General features: G+C 38.1%; 1 protein-coding gene across 6 annotated transcripts in view; it reads left to right on the forward strand.

Moving 5' to 3' along the window:
• Window positions 1-16,662, forward strand: part of NSD2 (nuclear receptor binding SET domain protein 2) — a 101,733-nt gene that overhangs the window by 70,150 nt on the left and 14,921 nt on the right. For 5 of the 6 annotated variants that reach the window (XM_074587377.1, XM_074587375.1, XM_074587376.1 and 2 more), the window contains exons 8-10: window positions 680-798; window positions 3,916-3,997; window positions 5,018-5,142. In XM_074587377.1, coding sequence (XP_074443478.1) covers window positions 680-798; window positions 3,916-3,997; window positions 5,018-5,142 — 326 coding nt within the window. The remainder of the gene's footprint in view (window positions 1-679; window positions 799-3,915; window positions 3,998-5,017; window positions 5,143-16,662) is intronic. The other variant, XM_074587380.1, reaches the window with a different exon arrangement.

Below are 16,662 nucleotides of genomic sequence, written 5' to 3' on the forward strand. Positions count from 1 at the left end.
TTAGCAGCTGCTTGAACTTTACAGGGAACGATCATCTAACTGTGTGAATAAGTCTGTTGGTTTAAAATGACCAATGTGATTCTATTCTTAGGATTTTGGTTCACAAAGGAAGGGGATCTTAGTCTCCTGTAAAACACAAGTAAGCTTGTTAGAGAGAGTCTGGAACTGCCACACCAGAAAGAGAACAATAATCTGTACGGTTGGTGATATCTTCTCTTTTCCAGAGGCCCCATAATAGATGTCGCCAGTATTTTCATCTGTATCACTTGGAGATGTTAAAGGAGACTTAAGGAGGAGACTTAAAAATTGATTTCAGTGATAAGATACTGCAACAAAGTGGCAGGAGATTTAAAAGCTGTATAGATCAATCGTGCAGTCTGACTATAAAACAAATGTTGGGCAGTAATATTCACAATTTAATCTAGTGCTTATACAGGTAAACTCATCTTTCTAAAATAACGAGTGTGAAGCAGTGATTTGTACGTGTTCTAGAGTTAGTCTTCAGCACCAGAAACCAGACTTTTAAGCATTAAGAAGTCACCAAACTGTGTTAATGTTTAACCGTGTTTTAAAAATAATGACTGAAAGAAAAGTAACGAATAACTAGATCAGTTCAAAATAATTTGAAAGTGGGTTTTAGATTATTTTTCATGTAAGTTTCCCCATCCCCCATCCCAAGGTAACTTACATGGAAATAAAAGAAACCAAAAAAAGAGGACAAAGGAACCTACAGAAGATTTTGAAGTTCAGGAGGCACCTAGGAAAAGACTCAGGATGGATAAACAGAATAATCGGAAGGTAATTATGTCATTGGTTTGTTTGGGTTGATTTATAGCAGCACCAATCACATTGCTGTAGTTAAGTTTGTCAGCATTTCCGTTTTCAGGATTAAAAAAGTAATGTCTGTGTATCAAACCAAACTGTTGCAAATATTCAGAGATACACGTGAGCTTATCGCTGTGGGGTTTTTTTTTTTCTTTGGTTTTGAGGATGGAGGTATGACAAGTTGCACTTGCTACTTAAACTGTGGTGAAAATGTATACTGAGAAAATCTGTTTCCCGAAGGAATGTGCAGAGGCATGACTTTTCCGTGTTGTCATGCTTTGTAGCTCTTTTTCTTCCCTCCTGAATTTTAGTTCAGAGATGTATACAGGAACGTAAAGAAAATAATATCTTTAGTCAATATTTAATGTAGACAAATGTGGGGCGAGGGAGGAGAGCAAGTAAAGCAAACCAGAAAAACTACTTTTCAAGAACTGGAAGCCTATAGAACGTTTTAGAGTGGCATACCGACCCATTTCTTAAGTTAGGAAAATGCAGTAAATATTACAGGATATTTATCGCACAAATCACAGGCTCCTTTTCAGTTGAGCTTGTCTGTTAGAATGAGAATTTTCCTTACATAGGTCATTAAAATTGTGTATATGGATACAGCCCAAATCTTGTAGAGACTTAAGCGTAGGTATATTTAGTCATGCGTGTAGACCAGTGAACTTCATGGGTTTTACTTGTGTGGAAAGCTTAGCTCACAAGTGTTTTCAGATGTTATTGCAGTATCATAATGTAGTGTATCGCATCGCAGATCTCATCTCAGGAATTTAGTGGTACAGTAATTAAGTGAAGCAACCTAATATAAAGAAAGGTAATGGATTTTTTAAATGAGTTATGGAGGCCTCATTTGTAGGTGTCAGTTTGTTTGGTAGGCTGTTGATATTGTGGATATTCAGATAACTTGTTTAAAGTTCAATATAAAAAAATAAATAGAATTTCAGATAGCCAGGCTTAATGAGCTTATTGTAAGGGACAAAGATAATTCGTAGAGAAATGTTGTTACTGTTGCAGAACGAAGGGCCAAAACTGACTTGTGCACTTCTGGCTCTTACGGGTTAGTCGTTGAATATTCATCATTGTAGAAGTTTTTGGACCCTTTTAAAACTTGTCTAATTGATTTGAATTCACTATAATACACTAGATCCATGGAATAATTAAGTTTACTTCTTGTAATTAATTCCTGCTATGAAGTCCTTGTTTTGATTGTCACTAAAGTTACTCCTTTACTGTCCCACTAGCATTCGTACGCTACGATTAGCCTACGTTATCACAAGTAGAATGAAAGGTGGTTACAGTATAGTTCATGCAGAGGAGTTCTGGTATCTTGGATGCTGTGATGCAGATGTGAATATTAACAGGAAAATAAATTAATAAATAGGATTAATGGTTTCCATAAGATACATACCGCTAATAACGCTGACTTAGTAACGTGCATTTAAAAAGTGGTGTCCTCTATCTGATCTGTGTATCAGAACTAGTTACAAGGCATCTGGTGTGTGTAAATATTAGGTAATTCGGCAACTCTAAATGCATATAGCAGTGTTTTGTGCTTCTGTCCACAGAAGGGTCAGATATCGTATAATGGTTGCTTTGCGGTTTCTTTTATAAATTATCTCTTAGTCTTTTTCCCGCCTTCACCAGCCCAGGGTACTTCTAGCTGTATAAGCTGCCGCTTAGTAAAGCGTTTAGCGAATGACAGTGGAAACATCTGTGTAATTATTCAAAAAAGCAAACACTAACTGTACACCTTCCTTCTGCTATTCCCAGTTTATCTTCAGGCTTTTGTTACAACCATTCTGGATAGGAGAAGCTTTAATGACTTTTATTAATGATGTTTTATTCTTGCATGAGAGTTGTGCATTATCCTCTCCTTGTTGTCCTTAATTCTTATTTACCAAATCTCAGTGTTTTCGCACAAAATAATGAGGTCGTAAGTACCCATATGGAAGTTTTGAAAAACTAATTCATTCATCTGTGCTTTCTGACGTATTTAAAGTGCACATTAACAAAATAGGGGTTCTGTAAAGCATGCTTTAAATTTGAGAGTGAACTATGCTGTACATTTTCTTTCATTTGTACACAGATGTGTGACGGTAATCTTACAAAGCTGATATTGGGAGCCTCTGGCAGCATTAGTAGGTCGTCTTCATCTACTTAGAAGTCAGAAAAAGCAGAGTGTAGCACATCTGCAGTACAGTAGCCATTCATATTTATTTTTACAAAGGAAAGCAGTTCTCTGGCCTTTGTGGCGTTCAGCTGCATGTCTTCTGTAAAACTGAGTGTAAGATGAAGAATATGAAAAACTATGTAAAACCTTCTGTTGGGTAGAATTACTCTTATTGATCAGGTGAGCATTTGTTAGGGTTGGGCGTTCTTGGCTACAATTTTAGTGACTTATTACTTGAATGATTTTGTAACATACAAAAAGAAAAAAAAATAGTGGCATGTGTAAGGAACAGTATCTAATTTTGACAACGCTATGACAAAAACTTCCCCAGTTTTCAGCCTAAACTTCTACTGATAAATTCTCAACCTGGAGCAAATTTATGTGTTGTTTGTTCTCCCTTGAAAATAGTGCTTTTATTTTGGAAATGCTGAAACAATCTTAACCATAGTAATTTAAAACATGGCACTGCTATGAGTTCTGGAGTTGAAAGCAAGCCTCTCTGAGACTTAAAATTCTGCACAGGGTTTATTCTTAAATTTATATACTAATTATGCAGTTTACCTTTAATAATTAAAGGTTTTAATTTAACCATCTTAGACAAAGAATAGTAAGGATAATTTACATGTTTTGTGTTCATTTTGAGCTCCCCTTTTTGATATGCTGAGTTTGGGATGGATAAGTGGGATGCTGGAATACTGTGTTCTTTAATTTTTCTCATTTGTTTACGGGTTTGTACCCTGTGCTGTAAATGAGTTTTAAAAATCAATTAGATGGGGCTAACATAACTACCTTACCATTCAGATATTTGTAAAGACACTTTCTTTTTAATAACATAAATCCAGAAGTAATTGCCAGTTTTATCCAACCATTCATAAATTAGGAGTTTTTTTATTTTTTCATATTTTTTTTTGTGACAGAGGGAGACAAGCAATGACAAAACAGCAAAAACAAACTCTTCTAAGGTCACAGAAACCTCCTCTTCACAAAAGAACCAGTCAGGTAATGTGGTCAGAATAAGTTTTAATGTAACTTTTCAATTAAATAATTTTAAAATAAACAGGTTGTCTGAGGCAGCCGGCTAAATTTTGCTGACGCAATAACCAGTGCCAGCCACTGTGCCACAGATTGGGGGGGGGGGAAAGCGTGCCCTCTTCCTTCACTACCACCATTTTGCAACGTTATGCTTGACTGAAATTGTGTATTGCTGATTTAGAGCAGCAATTCACAAGTTCACCATTTGATGGCACCAAATTCAAGCTATTGCCCTGTGATCTTGGCGAGCAGGGATAGAAACCCCACTGCTCCAATTTGTCGTTGTGCATTAGCCCAGTAAAACAAGTGCAGTGCCCATCAATGTAATCAGTTACTGTGTGATTTTTAGTCCTTTTAAATGATGCTTGATGGGAGGCAGTGTGGAACGCGAGAGGGAATTCTAAATAACCTTGGACCAAAAGTCAGACTTGTTAATGATGCTCAAGTTTAAGGTAACTTCTGTAAGAGCATGTCTCTTTAGGTGTTACAATGATATGCCAAAGACAAGTAAACTTCAGTAAGTTCTGCACAATGTAGAAGTGGTGACGTGCCATAGATAATGTCTGGTACCTGGCTCCTGTATATAACCTTTCTCTTAACAAAGAGTTAGTGGCACTCAGTGCGGTGAGATCACGTAGGCCTTCTAATGTATATCTGAGGAGATAACTGTTACCTCTGCTTTAAAAGAGGTCATAAGTCACAAGATATTTTGATTTTAATAGAAATGAACCAAAAAAAAAATTTGGGAAAACATTTCTTAGCCGTTTGTAGTACATATTTGATTAACAGAAACCTCTTCATTTTTAAAATCAAGCCAAAACACATGGTTTCAGAAACTTACTTTGTGTTCTCTCAGCCCTGTGTAGGTGCCCAGAAGACCTACCTAAATCATTCCTTCCTTTATCTGAAGGAATATTTTAAATGGCTTCAGGGAGATAACGTTTTAAAGTTCCAAACTTCACTTTGTAAACCAAAATTATTTTACAGCAACGAAAAATCTGTCTGATGCATGTAAACCTCTGAAGAAGCGAAATCGGGCTTCAGCAGCAGAATCTTCAACTCTTGCTTTTAGCAAGAGTTCATCTCCTTCAGCTTCCTTAACTGAGAATGAGGTAAAAAAAAAGTGGTGTTTGCACACAGCCATTTAATGACAGAAATTTTCAGGTGTGAATCTTGTTTAAAAACAAAAAAATCAAAGGCGAATTCTCTAACGTTGGTGCTCTAGACAAGTTACAGTTTTGGCCTCTGTGAAACCTGTTAATGTGTGCATTGCAAATTCATTTATTGTAATACGAACGTCTGATTTGGGGACGTCGAGATATTATTGTGGTTTTTAATGTATTTACCAACAAAGTTTTAGAATTGTAACCTTCTATTAGAGGCAAAGTAAAATGCCAGTGTGTTCTGTATTTTCTTCTACAGACTTTATGTAAGTGTACTACATTAGTTACATTATGTAACTCAATATTGTCATGTTGCCATAGCTTTTATATTGAAGCAAGTTTCCTAATCCTCTGTTTGATCTAGAACTGGACAGTTTTCTGAGCAGAGCCCCTCTAAGCTCGACTTAGTTTTCAGGCTGTTTTAAGTGCTATTTCTCTGTGATGCAAATAGCTTCATCCCCAGTAGAGTTAAACAGGCAGCGAAGGGCGTATCTTTTTGATACTTACTAATCATAGTCTTAGCTCTGCATATTTGGAACTGTAATTCTTCTCGATTGACATACAATAAATGACATGTATGTACCAGAAGTGTACTCATATACAATCCATTAAACCATTCCCCGAGACATCGACACAGTTAAAACCAATTAGCCAAAGAGTGGCAGCATGAGGGTGAAGTATGCATGCTGGTTTGCAGGTGGTTCAGAAACATAGTTGGTAGGATTTAGTAAAATATCCATAGACAAACGGCCTCAAGCAGTTTGTATTACAAAAGCCGTAGAGAAAATACTTGCCTGCTAACAAGGGAGTAGGGCTTCCAGCTATCCCAAAGACTCTTTCATCTCCCCTAACAAACGCATGAGGTGCTTAGACACTGCAATGAATGCAGTGTTCAGTAAATGGTTTACCTTTGGGTGGGGAAAAAAGATTGCATGTTAATGGCTCTATATCTTACTGTAACCGGAAAAATAACAAAAAAAAAATCCCCAACAGATTCTCCCTCCTGTACCCCTATAAAACAAGCAGAGGAAGTCCCACAGGAAATAACGTCCATAGCAGCAGTCAAGTAAAGTAATATTTGTTCTCATTTTGTTCTCCCAATTGAGAGACGCTCATCTATTGGCGTACCAGCTTCTGCTGGTTTGGCTTTACTGCTGGGACTTGCTGTGTGATGGCTGCTTGGGTTTGGGACCATCTATTCAGCCAGACTTGTTTAAGGAATGTACTGTCTTTTTGGCTCTAAATATATGTCTCTAAATAGTGTCATCCCAGGAGAAAGATTTTTCTATCTCTAGATAGTGTGTTTATAAAATGAAATCTTTCTTGATGAAGGCTCATTTTTGTAGGATTTTGGGTTGTGACTTAATGGTTCACACGTAAAAAAAGGATACGGTTATATAGGCTGAGATGGAAATTTTAAAACTTAGCTCTTAATTTACTCAGCTAGAGATAAACAGCAAAAGATGTGAGAAAAAATAACATCATGCACTGCTCACAAAACGCAGGTACATGAACAGGAAAGTAAATTAATTGTTTTCACGTGTTGAAAATATTTTCAAATATTAAAACAATCCCAATCAACGTAACAGAAAATACACCCTGTCAAATAACAGAGATTTTGCGGGACTGGGTGCAGAGGGGAGTAGATCAGTGGGCTAGATCCTTAGACGGTTTAAAGCTACACTGACCTGAACTTGTACCAAGTTTCTTTCCTATGATATTAGATATATTTTGCCTTTAAATAAAAGAAAAATGCCAGGCACGTGTTTCTGAACTTAAGATTGATCTATTCTACAAAACAAGGAAAGACATAAATTTTGGATTGTGTGGGTGGCTTTTAAAAACTTTTTTCCGTTTTGTATTATTATTTAGCACTTGTTTAAATGGCTAAATATGTGTGCCCTGCGAGCATTCATCCAGAGAGAAACCTTCAGAGTGTTAAGGGAAAGAGTTTAAAAAACAGACACAATCATGCAATGACAAAAGCCTCACACAGCTAATTGCATAGGGTGTAATTCTTCTCAACATCAAATACATTCACCGATTAACTTTTGTATTTCTGTGATCACTATAATACTTCTAAATGTTGGCTTAGATGCTCTCTTAACAAAGATAGAAAAAAATCTGCATATTCCACAAGCACATACACTTCCACAAGCAATACTAAGTGGATTCTGGCTTTTCTTTTTTCTCATTTCTTCTCCTCCCACGCTGTTTGTGGACAGCTGGTTCCAGAATGGAACCGGATATGGCTGTTATTTGTCAAGGACTGTTGCTCGCTGCACACCTCTTAAATGTCAGTCCATTGCAACTAAGATCTAGGAGAGGTGTGTTCAGTAGGAAGGCTGTGCTCGGTTTTTTCTTGATTGAAAAATTATTTGACATTTTGAAAAAAGATTTTCCACGCTTTTTGTTGTTATTGGGGTTATTTTTTTTAATGGGGTTTACTTGAAGTATTATAAAATCAGTCAAGGCCAAATTTTCAATTGATAAGTTACTTTGAGTATGTAATTTACAGGGGAGAGAGACAGGGGTGGGGGTGTGGACTTCTGCCTTAAGAACAAGCAAACATTTATAGACCCGACATATCAGAGATTAAAGGGTAGGCTCTCACTCCCTTCAAAAAGTTGGGTTTTGAAGTTGTTTTACAGTAGATGGACAGAAGCAGAAAGGTGTTAATACACGAATAAATAAACCTGCATTTAATCTTGAAACAAAATCCTTAATTTTACTTCTAAACACTAGACATCAGTAGTCATTTGCTCCGGTACTTCATGTGAAATATGATTGTGTTTAAAATCTGATTCTTAATGAGCAACTGGTAGGGCCAGATGTAAGAAATACCCAACACTTCAGAGTCTGCAAAAGCTCGGAGTCGTTTTTTATTACCTATGTAAGACTTGGTGTAATCATCCAAAAGCTCATGATATTTGTGAGAAGAGATACAGAGATACTGGTGGTGTATTCTCATTTCTTTTTTTTACCTTAGCCCTCCACCCCCCTAATAATGTAGTAGATGCCAGTAGAATGTAACCAGTATTTTTTTAATAAATAAAAAGGTTTTACGTTACCATTACTGCTGGATTATTGGCACACTTTGTGTGTTTGCATGAAACATACCTGCTTTAGCTTTCCAAACAATTTTTGTGGTTATTGGCTGGCTTCGTTAAATTGGATGGATTTGTTGACAACAGATTAAGTGTCATAGTCTCCTGCAGAGTCTAGATACTACTTCTGAACTTTTTCAAAGAAATGGTAATTTTTTTCTAAGAGAGGACAAAATAAAGAACATGGAATACTCTAAATTCTTAGCTAGCCTGTCATTCATCATACCCTCATGAAGGATGAGCTGACCAGCAGATGGCAGTTTAAAGAAGCCTGTGAAAGATTTTGAAGGTGTTGCTTTTATTGTAAGTTCCTTATATCTTCTCTAGATGGAATTCTTTCTTCTTTCTGTAACATCCAGTGTCAAAACAAGCTCAGTTGCTGGTTACGGCTACAACTTCTTGTGTTTCCAAGGCCTAGTGATGCAAGTTATAATAATGCAAGCCTTAAGTTTTGCTTTTTTTCTGCATATTAAACAGTCTATTTTTTTCTTATTGCCGATTTGAGGCAGATTTGTTTTATCTGCATTGTTTAATGGGTATTAGGATGTATACACAATGGAGAAAACACAATTGTTAAAAGGTAAGGTCAGTCATGAGACATGTACAACTTGAAACTAAAAAAAGGACATCAGCTCCATTTATCGACCCTGGAGCCTAGTTGTCCTACAGTATACAGCTAAAATATTCTAGGCACGCTTACTGAAGGTAAAAATAAATGTCTTTGAGATCCTAAGAACAGGAAGGAAGAAGGGAATTCATGTTATGTTAAACAAACTACTGCCCTAAAGAAAAAATAGTTGAAACTAACCTTGCAGGTTGTTAAACAAAATCAGCGTGCTTCTAGCGTTTCATTCTAGCTTGCTTCGAAGATAATTTTCTCTTCAAAATAAGGATAACATAATACATAGTGCCACTTTAAATCCTCTGACTTAGCAGACAGTCGTTTCCTGTGTTTGTTTCTGTATGCCTATAGATTTTTATTTTTATTTTTTTTTTCCCTATTTCAAAGCACCAGTAAGCAGTCAGGGGTACGTTTTTGTGGAACACTGCAAGTAATTGGATTTGTTTCTTGCTAAACCTCTGCTAAAGCCTCTTAACAATTGAAATGACCTGCATCGCCCACCAGATCATGCAGTTTTGTTACGATGCTTCTACTTTCACATGGAAGAAAATTCTAGGCTTGACTCTTGTTCTTTGCCAGCACATTCTGTGTAGAAAAATAAGTTTCTTATGTGATTATTCTCATCTTGTGTATTATTTAGGCTTCAGAGTGCAGAGAATCTGTTTACTGAATGTTTACATGATGTAGGTTTTTATTCCACATCCCCTACCAAAGCATCATGAGTATCTGTAGGCAATTTTATAATGTTTTAAAATGTTCTCAGAGTTTTAATTAACTTTCCAGGCAAATTCAGAAATGCATAATATCCTTATCTGAAACGTCTAACTCCTGCTAATAATAAAAATGAAACTTGTCCCAGGCCGTCTTTTTTGCTATTATAGTACTGTGTACACTTGTGGCACCGCATACTTAAAGAATTTATCTAGTCTAGCAGTATGGGCCAAAATATCATTCTTCATTCAGTTCAGGAATTCTTATACTGAAATAAAGGAAATGTTAACTGTAACTCAATTGGCTCTGTCAGTTTTTCTGTCTCCGTGTGGGCGCACGATAGATTGTCTTTTGAATACAGTCTGACCTGATGTTTGTATGTTGCTTATTGACTCTTACAAGTTGTGCTTAGATTTTTTTTTTCTTTTTTTTTTCTAGCCACTGAGATTTTGTTAATAACAAAAAAAAAAAATGCAGTTGGGGTTTGTCTGTGGAAAGACTGAAGAGTTTGCTTATCAGAACATACATATTCCAAGCTTTCTAGAGAAAGCTCTTAGCCAGAGCAGACCACTTCCTCCCGCGTGACTGTGGTACAGCAATCACGGACTCCAGATTCATCTCAGGAAGTCTGAGCTTGTAGCTTGTCAGACTTAAGTTTTAAGCAAAGTGGAACTTGAAAGCCAACAGCATTCGGAAGTCGTGGAAACATGCTTCTAGAATGCTTATAAAAAAGATGCCGTCTAGCCGTTAAAGATAGCAGATGACACGAGAGAGGATGCCGCTTAAGCCAGCGAGTGTCTTAAGACAACTCTTTGAGTGGTAGGCCACTCTTTGTGAGCCCTTTCTTTGATGGATCCTGCTGATCCTGCTGTGGAGGTGACTTGCCTACCAAACAAAAAAGGCAGAAGGAAATAATTTCCTGCCCTGCTTTACCCTACCCCTACCTTTAAAATAAGAATACATAGTGGATTTGGTTTCCGTGTGATGTTCTACAGCTGGGATTATAAAACAAGAGATGCTAGAGTAAAACAAGGGGAAGCGGGAGGGTTAACTTTTTTGGCTCTGGAAAAATTTGCCCTTTAGTTGTTTTTAGAACTGCTTAAGCACAACGTGACGGAACACCCTTGTCTTGAATATGATTAAGACCAAAACTTGTATTCTTAATGCTTAAGAAGTGCTGTTAAGCAAGCATATATGAGTAATATAAGAAGTGTTTTTTACAAGACTGAATGAGTTTATAAAGTGAGTTTTCTGAGGAAGAATTTTTTTAATGAAAATTGCACTTTGGTAGCTAGAAAAGTCTGAAAAGGTGCGTGACTGGTGGAGTAGTGACTGTTGGAGCACATTCTGGTGTGGGCACCGTAGACGCATAAACGTTAGCAACTTTTTCACTCAAAATTTCCCGTTTCGTTTTGAACCTCCAAACACTGAGCAGGGAAAGTTTGTCTGAATTTGATCTAGGAGAGGAGAAGTCCTAATCAGCACAGACGTGTGAAATTGGTTCGCTTTGCACTTGCTAACACACAGTGAATAGTATTTGAAACTTACTTCTGCTCCATGAGGCAGGAGCTTTTGCTTTAATAACTACTGATGCTCTAGTCCTTTAGGACATCCTTTAGCCAGGAGGTACTTGCAGGGAAGGAAAAAAGACACCACCACCACTCCCTCCCTACCCCCGGGATAACACTGAGCCACCAAAGGTGCTTTTATAGATCACCTTTTAAAAATGAGGACTTAATACTAAAGCTAAAAGCACGTTTCATAGCCAGGTCGACAGCTGCTTGAGGGCCAGTCTTGACAAACAGAGCAGTTGCATTTTATGTTCTTACTATGGTAACTTCTTAAATTCTGGGGCTGCAGGTTGGCTGGGTGCAGCCATTTATTTTTCAGACCTAGAATTTCTGAACTTTTTTTTCCTTGGAATTACAGTGTAATGGTTTTGTTTGCACTGATATTTACTGTTTGATTTTGGAGCGGTCTGAAAGGAAATAGAAAAATTTAAATGGAAAAAAAAAAAAAAAACAATTATTTCCTCAAGTGGGTGAGTGGATGGAGCAAATGTCCACATAAATGTTTCACTTCATCCTCACCTGCTTCTTTGAAACACAGCATCATTTGGATTTTTAAATTCCAGGCTGTCCTTGTATTGCGTAGCAGTATGATTGGATGCCACTGAGAATATGTCAGTACCTGTTCTTTTTTCTTTCTTTTTTTTTCTTTTTTTTTTTTTTAAGAAGTGAAATTTCAACCATCCAGATGTGGAACTAACAATACCATTTGCAAAGCTCACCCACGTGATTCTAGAAATATGCAAGCTGAGTGTACATACCAGCTTGCATTCGACTTTCTTTTTTTTTTTTTTTTTTTAAAAAAAAAAAGCCAGAGGGAATGAAGAATTGGCTCGCATTTCTGCTGAGGTGCGTGGCTGAGACTGGAATCAGGTACCTGGTTACAAAAAATGCTGAAAAAGTTATTGTAAGCATGAACTTAACATTTAGATGTAGTGAATGGTGTGAGAAACATTTCCCTATGTTAGTGCTTGTCCGTTCACCTTTGAACACTTTAATTGACGGTGCAGTGAACTATGCAGTTAACTGGAACGCAGTGTTGCAGCTGGGGAAAGTCTTGGAGTAGGGAAAAAAAAAAACGTGAGAAGTGATTTTGTACACAATGCTTCTGTCAAATCACCTTCCTTCCCCGCCCCCCCTTAATCTTCTTAGAGAGCTTCAATCAAAAGGAAAATTAAAGAATATAAACATATAAACTCACAAAATGCACATAGCTGACTTGATTCGGTTCCTTCCAATACTCCAGTGTTTTAAGTCTTATTTTAAATGTACGAAGTTGCACACATTTCCTCCTCTTCTCTTAGCCTGCCCAGCAGCCTCCATCAAAACCAAATTCTTATTTACTCAACACAGGAGAAGGAAACCATTATTCCACAAACAGTCCTTCCATCTGTATGTACACTGTATATCCGTTTTGCACAAAACAGGAGCAGGAGTTCAGGAAGCAGTGGAAAAGTAAATCTCATCCTTATATTTAGCAATTGAACAATTAACCAGTATACAGTGGCGGTTGCTGGTGTAACCGGACTTTATACATCAAATATTGCAGTATGCAAAGAAGTTAAGAATTCAGTTAAGAATTAATGCTGAAGGTTGCTTTTATAAGCATTCGTATATAGTCTTTCTAAAAATAGGTTGATGTTTGTCTGAAAGAATCCATTAAATGTTTCTTTTGATTATCATGAACAGGGAATTTTAGCATATAGTTCAAAAGAAAAGTAAATATATTTTGGGGGTACGAAGTCTTGATATACTGATTCCTGTACCGATGTGGGTCTGAGTAACTATTGCCAAAAAAAAGTTGTATAGTAGTATAAGGTGTACGACCAAAATACTTTGAGATGAGTAGACCCAATTCTTAAACTATTAAGACATTGCCACAATTTGTATCTTTACACAGATAAAAATATAGTACTAAACCCAAAGAATTTAGAGATGCCGAGATTTTTGTCATAGTTTGACTTAGTAACGAGTATTTTTCCAATAACAAAGCTATAGAGAACTTGGAAAAATGCAGTAATGTGTCCTTACATGTTCCCTTTGAGTGTTACGTGTGTGAGTAGTGAGTAATAACCGATACACACGGGAAAGGAAGGATTGCCGTGGGAGCCCGACGGGAAATTTGTTGCTTCTGTGAGCAACCGTAGTCTGAACCGCGTTGATCCCTGAAGTAAGTTCTGGTCCGGCCCCAAATGAAAGAGCGAAGCTCATGATTTGTTTTTTCGGCCGGTTTTTGCCCTTTCCCTCGCCTGTGTGCGCAGATGGGCAGTTCCCGGTAGAAAGAGCTGGATTTGATTTCTGAAATCCCGCCCGGTTCCTCGGTGCTCAGGCAGCGCGGTGCGAAAGCCTCTGCAGGCAAGTACTCGCAAAACAGTGTTGACGTTCGATAATTGAAGGAAATGGGAAGGAAAGCCTGAGTGATGTGCAAAATGTGAAGTTTGGTGGTGCTTGCGATGGTGATAGCTTCGGCAGGAAAAGGGTATCTTCCGTGTTGCAGCATCGGTAATTGCTAATGAAAAGTGGAGGCGATTAGAGAGTTTGGGTATGATTTCATTGCAGAAACTTGTCACTTGCTATAAATCTGAAGGGAACAGCCTTGCCTTTTTTCCCCCTAAATTTGCGTTCTTAAAGATCTTACCTCGCCTTTATGAGAAATAAAAAATTACTCAAAATGTAAAACAGAATAAAAGAGCAAACCGGTGATCGCTAGAAATTGCTAATTAACAGGTTTTGCCACTAATGTAAATGTTGATTGCTTTGAACCTTGGCCTTAATATCAGAAGAGTTAATTACATGTAATTTACTTTGCTAAGGAGATTATATTACAAAAGTAAGGACAAGACAAGGTCTGGCATGATCACGAGAGAAAGATTTATGTTTGTAACTTAACCATGAAAGAAAAAAGCCCCCCAGAAACCTGTGCTGATTTTTATTGAATGCTGTGATTTGGGCACTTGTATGTGACCTATTTGACATTCCACTATGGAAAGTTGTGTTAACAAAACACAAAAGCGTAATGCTTAATTTTAGAGGTGGCTGTTCCACGTCAGCATGATTTCCAGCAATCGTCTTATAAATTGTCTTTAGTTAGTGACTGTTTCAGTCTAAAAGTATTTTTATTGTGAAACTCAACTGTCCTCTTGGTGAATCGGAACCTGTCAGTGCCGCTGCAGCTTGCTTGGGGTACCAATAGAGTTTTCCCAACTATCTCGTGCTCTACCTGTCATTAGGTTGTAAGTCCTCTCCGAGAAACATTAGATGAAGGTTGTCTCAGCCTCTTCTACACAGGCCTGAAGGGACAGACACTCGTTTTACTTCCCTGGTGTTTCCATCGGCTCTTCTGGGATAACATCAGGAGTTGTTGGTGTTGAATTCTGGCTCTCTTCATAGAAGGAGCTTCCCAAAAGATGGTTGTATAGGGCAGGGCTTATTTGAAAAAGGAGATGGCTGGTAGCGAGTGTTTCACCTTCTGCAAGATATAAATAAGATTAGGGTCAAACTCTGAATTATCCTGAAGAAATGCTTCCCTCTCTTATAAGAGGGAATCTGCTAGCCTCCCCCTTTTATAAGCCCCCTAAAATTAGGCAATATGAAAACTCTGAGCTGACGGTGGAGTGGACGGGAGCTGTGCGTGAGTTACACGTGGCGCGGCTGTTGGATGTGATGGCCAAACCTTTGGTGGTGGTAGCTGGGATCAAGGGCTGCGTTCTGCAGCAGCCACCCGCATCAGGCAGTAGAAATACATCGCTGAGCTTTTTAGGAATGTATTGATTCTTAGGAGTTGCAGTAGCCATGAGCCAGGTATGGAGGCTTGTCTGTGTAGTGCAAAACCGGTGGTTAATAGAGCGTTTGATTTGTGAAGCGTGGGAGGCTCCTGACAGCCGTAAAGGAGAGATCTCGGAAGATACTCTCAGCCTGGTAGCCATACGGTTGATGAACTAAAGGTATTTTATTCATGCTACGCGTGTTGGTGTTGATGCTTGAAATCCGTCATTAATTTACAGGCGGGTGTAAATTGCCAAGTTTTATCTGGAATGGGCTGATAGAATTTGAGGTTTGTGGTTGCGTTTGCCATGTAAGAGTTTGATTCTTGCCAACGCTGCTCATTTTTTGGCTCAGTAACCGTTCAATTTAAATGAAGGGTCCGTGCGTTAATACTGAGTAAAATCTCCGTTCTGTAGGAAAAAGGCTGTCAGCCTGTGGTTCACAAATGGCTGGGGTTTTGTGACCTATACCCAGGGGATTTCTGAAAAACTGTCATCTGCTGGTAGGGTTACCTTTCCGTATAGAGGTCTGCATCCTTCATTTGAACATTTTACAAGTATATAAACCAAAGAAAAACTAGGAAACCATTGCTCCGAAACAAACCTTGTTCTCTTGTGACTGAATGCATTTGTCACTGGATACGTTCTGTTTCTCTGCTCTGCCTTCAAAAGTGGTGAGCTGGGGAAAGAGGAGTGCTATCCTCAAGGGCAAGACCGTCAAGCTTTTGCTGCTGGAAAGACAGTCTTTTAACTCTTTTAACGTGTGCTCCACAAATGGTTTTTCTCAGGGTTTTAGGTGGACTTTGTGGTGTGGGGGAAAGATGAGGGACAACCATAGTGTCAAGCTAACACAAGACTGCTTGCTTTGTTTTGTACCCTTTTTTTTTCTTCTTTTTTTAAGTAGAAATGCAGATCTAAGACCTTCCAGGTTTTTTTTTTCTTTTTTATCTTTTCCTAAACATGACTAATTTTGGCTAGTTGAAACAGGAACATAATGAGGTACTAAAAATGTTAGAGCAGTGCACTGCTTATACTAATTAGCGTTTCTGTGGGAATAGTTTAAACAGAAATAAGCATGTGTGTAAGTTTACTTAAACCAGAAGGGAAAATGTTGTTGTGTTTTTGCCGAACTCTCACGTTACCTTTCTTTATCTGCCCCTTCCCAGTAGGAACTGGCTGCTCCTGGCCGTGCACTCGGGTTGCATTTGTGGTTTACCCTTTCACAGCTCCTTCCAAGGGACAGAGATTTCCTGGTGCCCCAACAAAGCAATGATTTTACTTGCAGTTTCTTTTAACCACTTCTGAAACGGTCGGGCAGAATCTGCAAATCGCTCCAGTTGTAGAAATATTCATAGGTGAGGTGCAGGTGTGAATCGCTTTGATAAGTCTGCATTTGCACAGAGGAAATGCATTTACACCCTTGCAAGTAATCTGGGAAAAAAAAACCCCACCAACCAACCAACAACTGTCATTGTGATCCAATTCACAAAATATTTTAGATGTGGTCAAGGAAAGCAAGTATTAAATGGAGGAATGCAAGTTAGCTGGCAGCCACGGTGAGAAGTAATCGCTCAAAACCAGTGTTTCCAAAGGGACTTTATAAAGACTAATGCTAGGCCTGGTTCGGCGTTACATTTCTCTCTCTGATTTCAAAATAAATCACTTCTAATAAATTTGCACAGTACATGGAGATTGGC

The sequence above is a fragment of the Larus michahellis genome, chromosome 5 (genome assembly GCF_964199755.1).
Source record: "Larus michahellis chromosome 5, bLarMic1.1, whole genome shotgun sequence".
Classification (NCBI taxonomy): Eukaryota; Metazoa; Chordata; class Aves; order Charadriiformes; family Laridae; genus Larus; species Larus michahellis.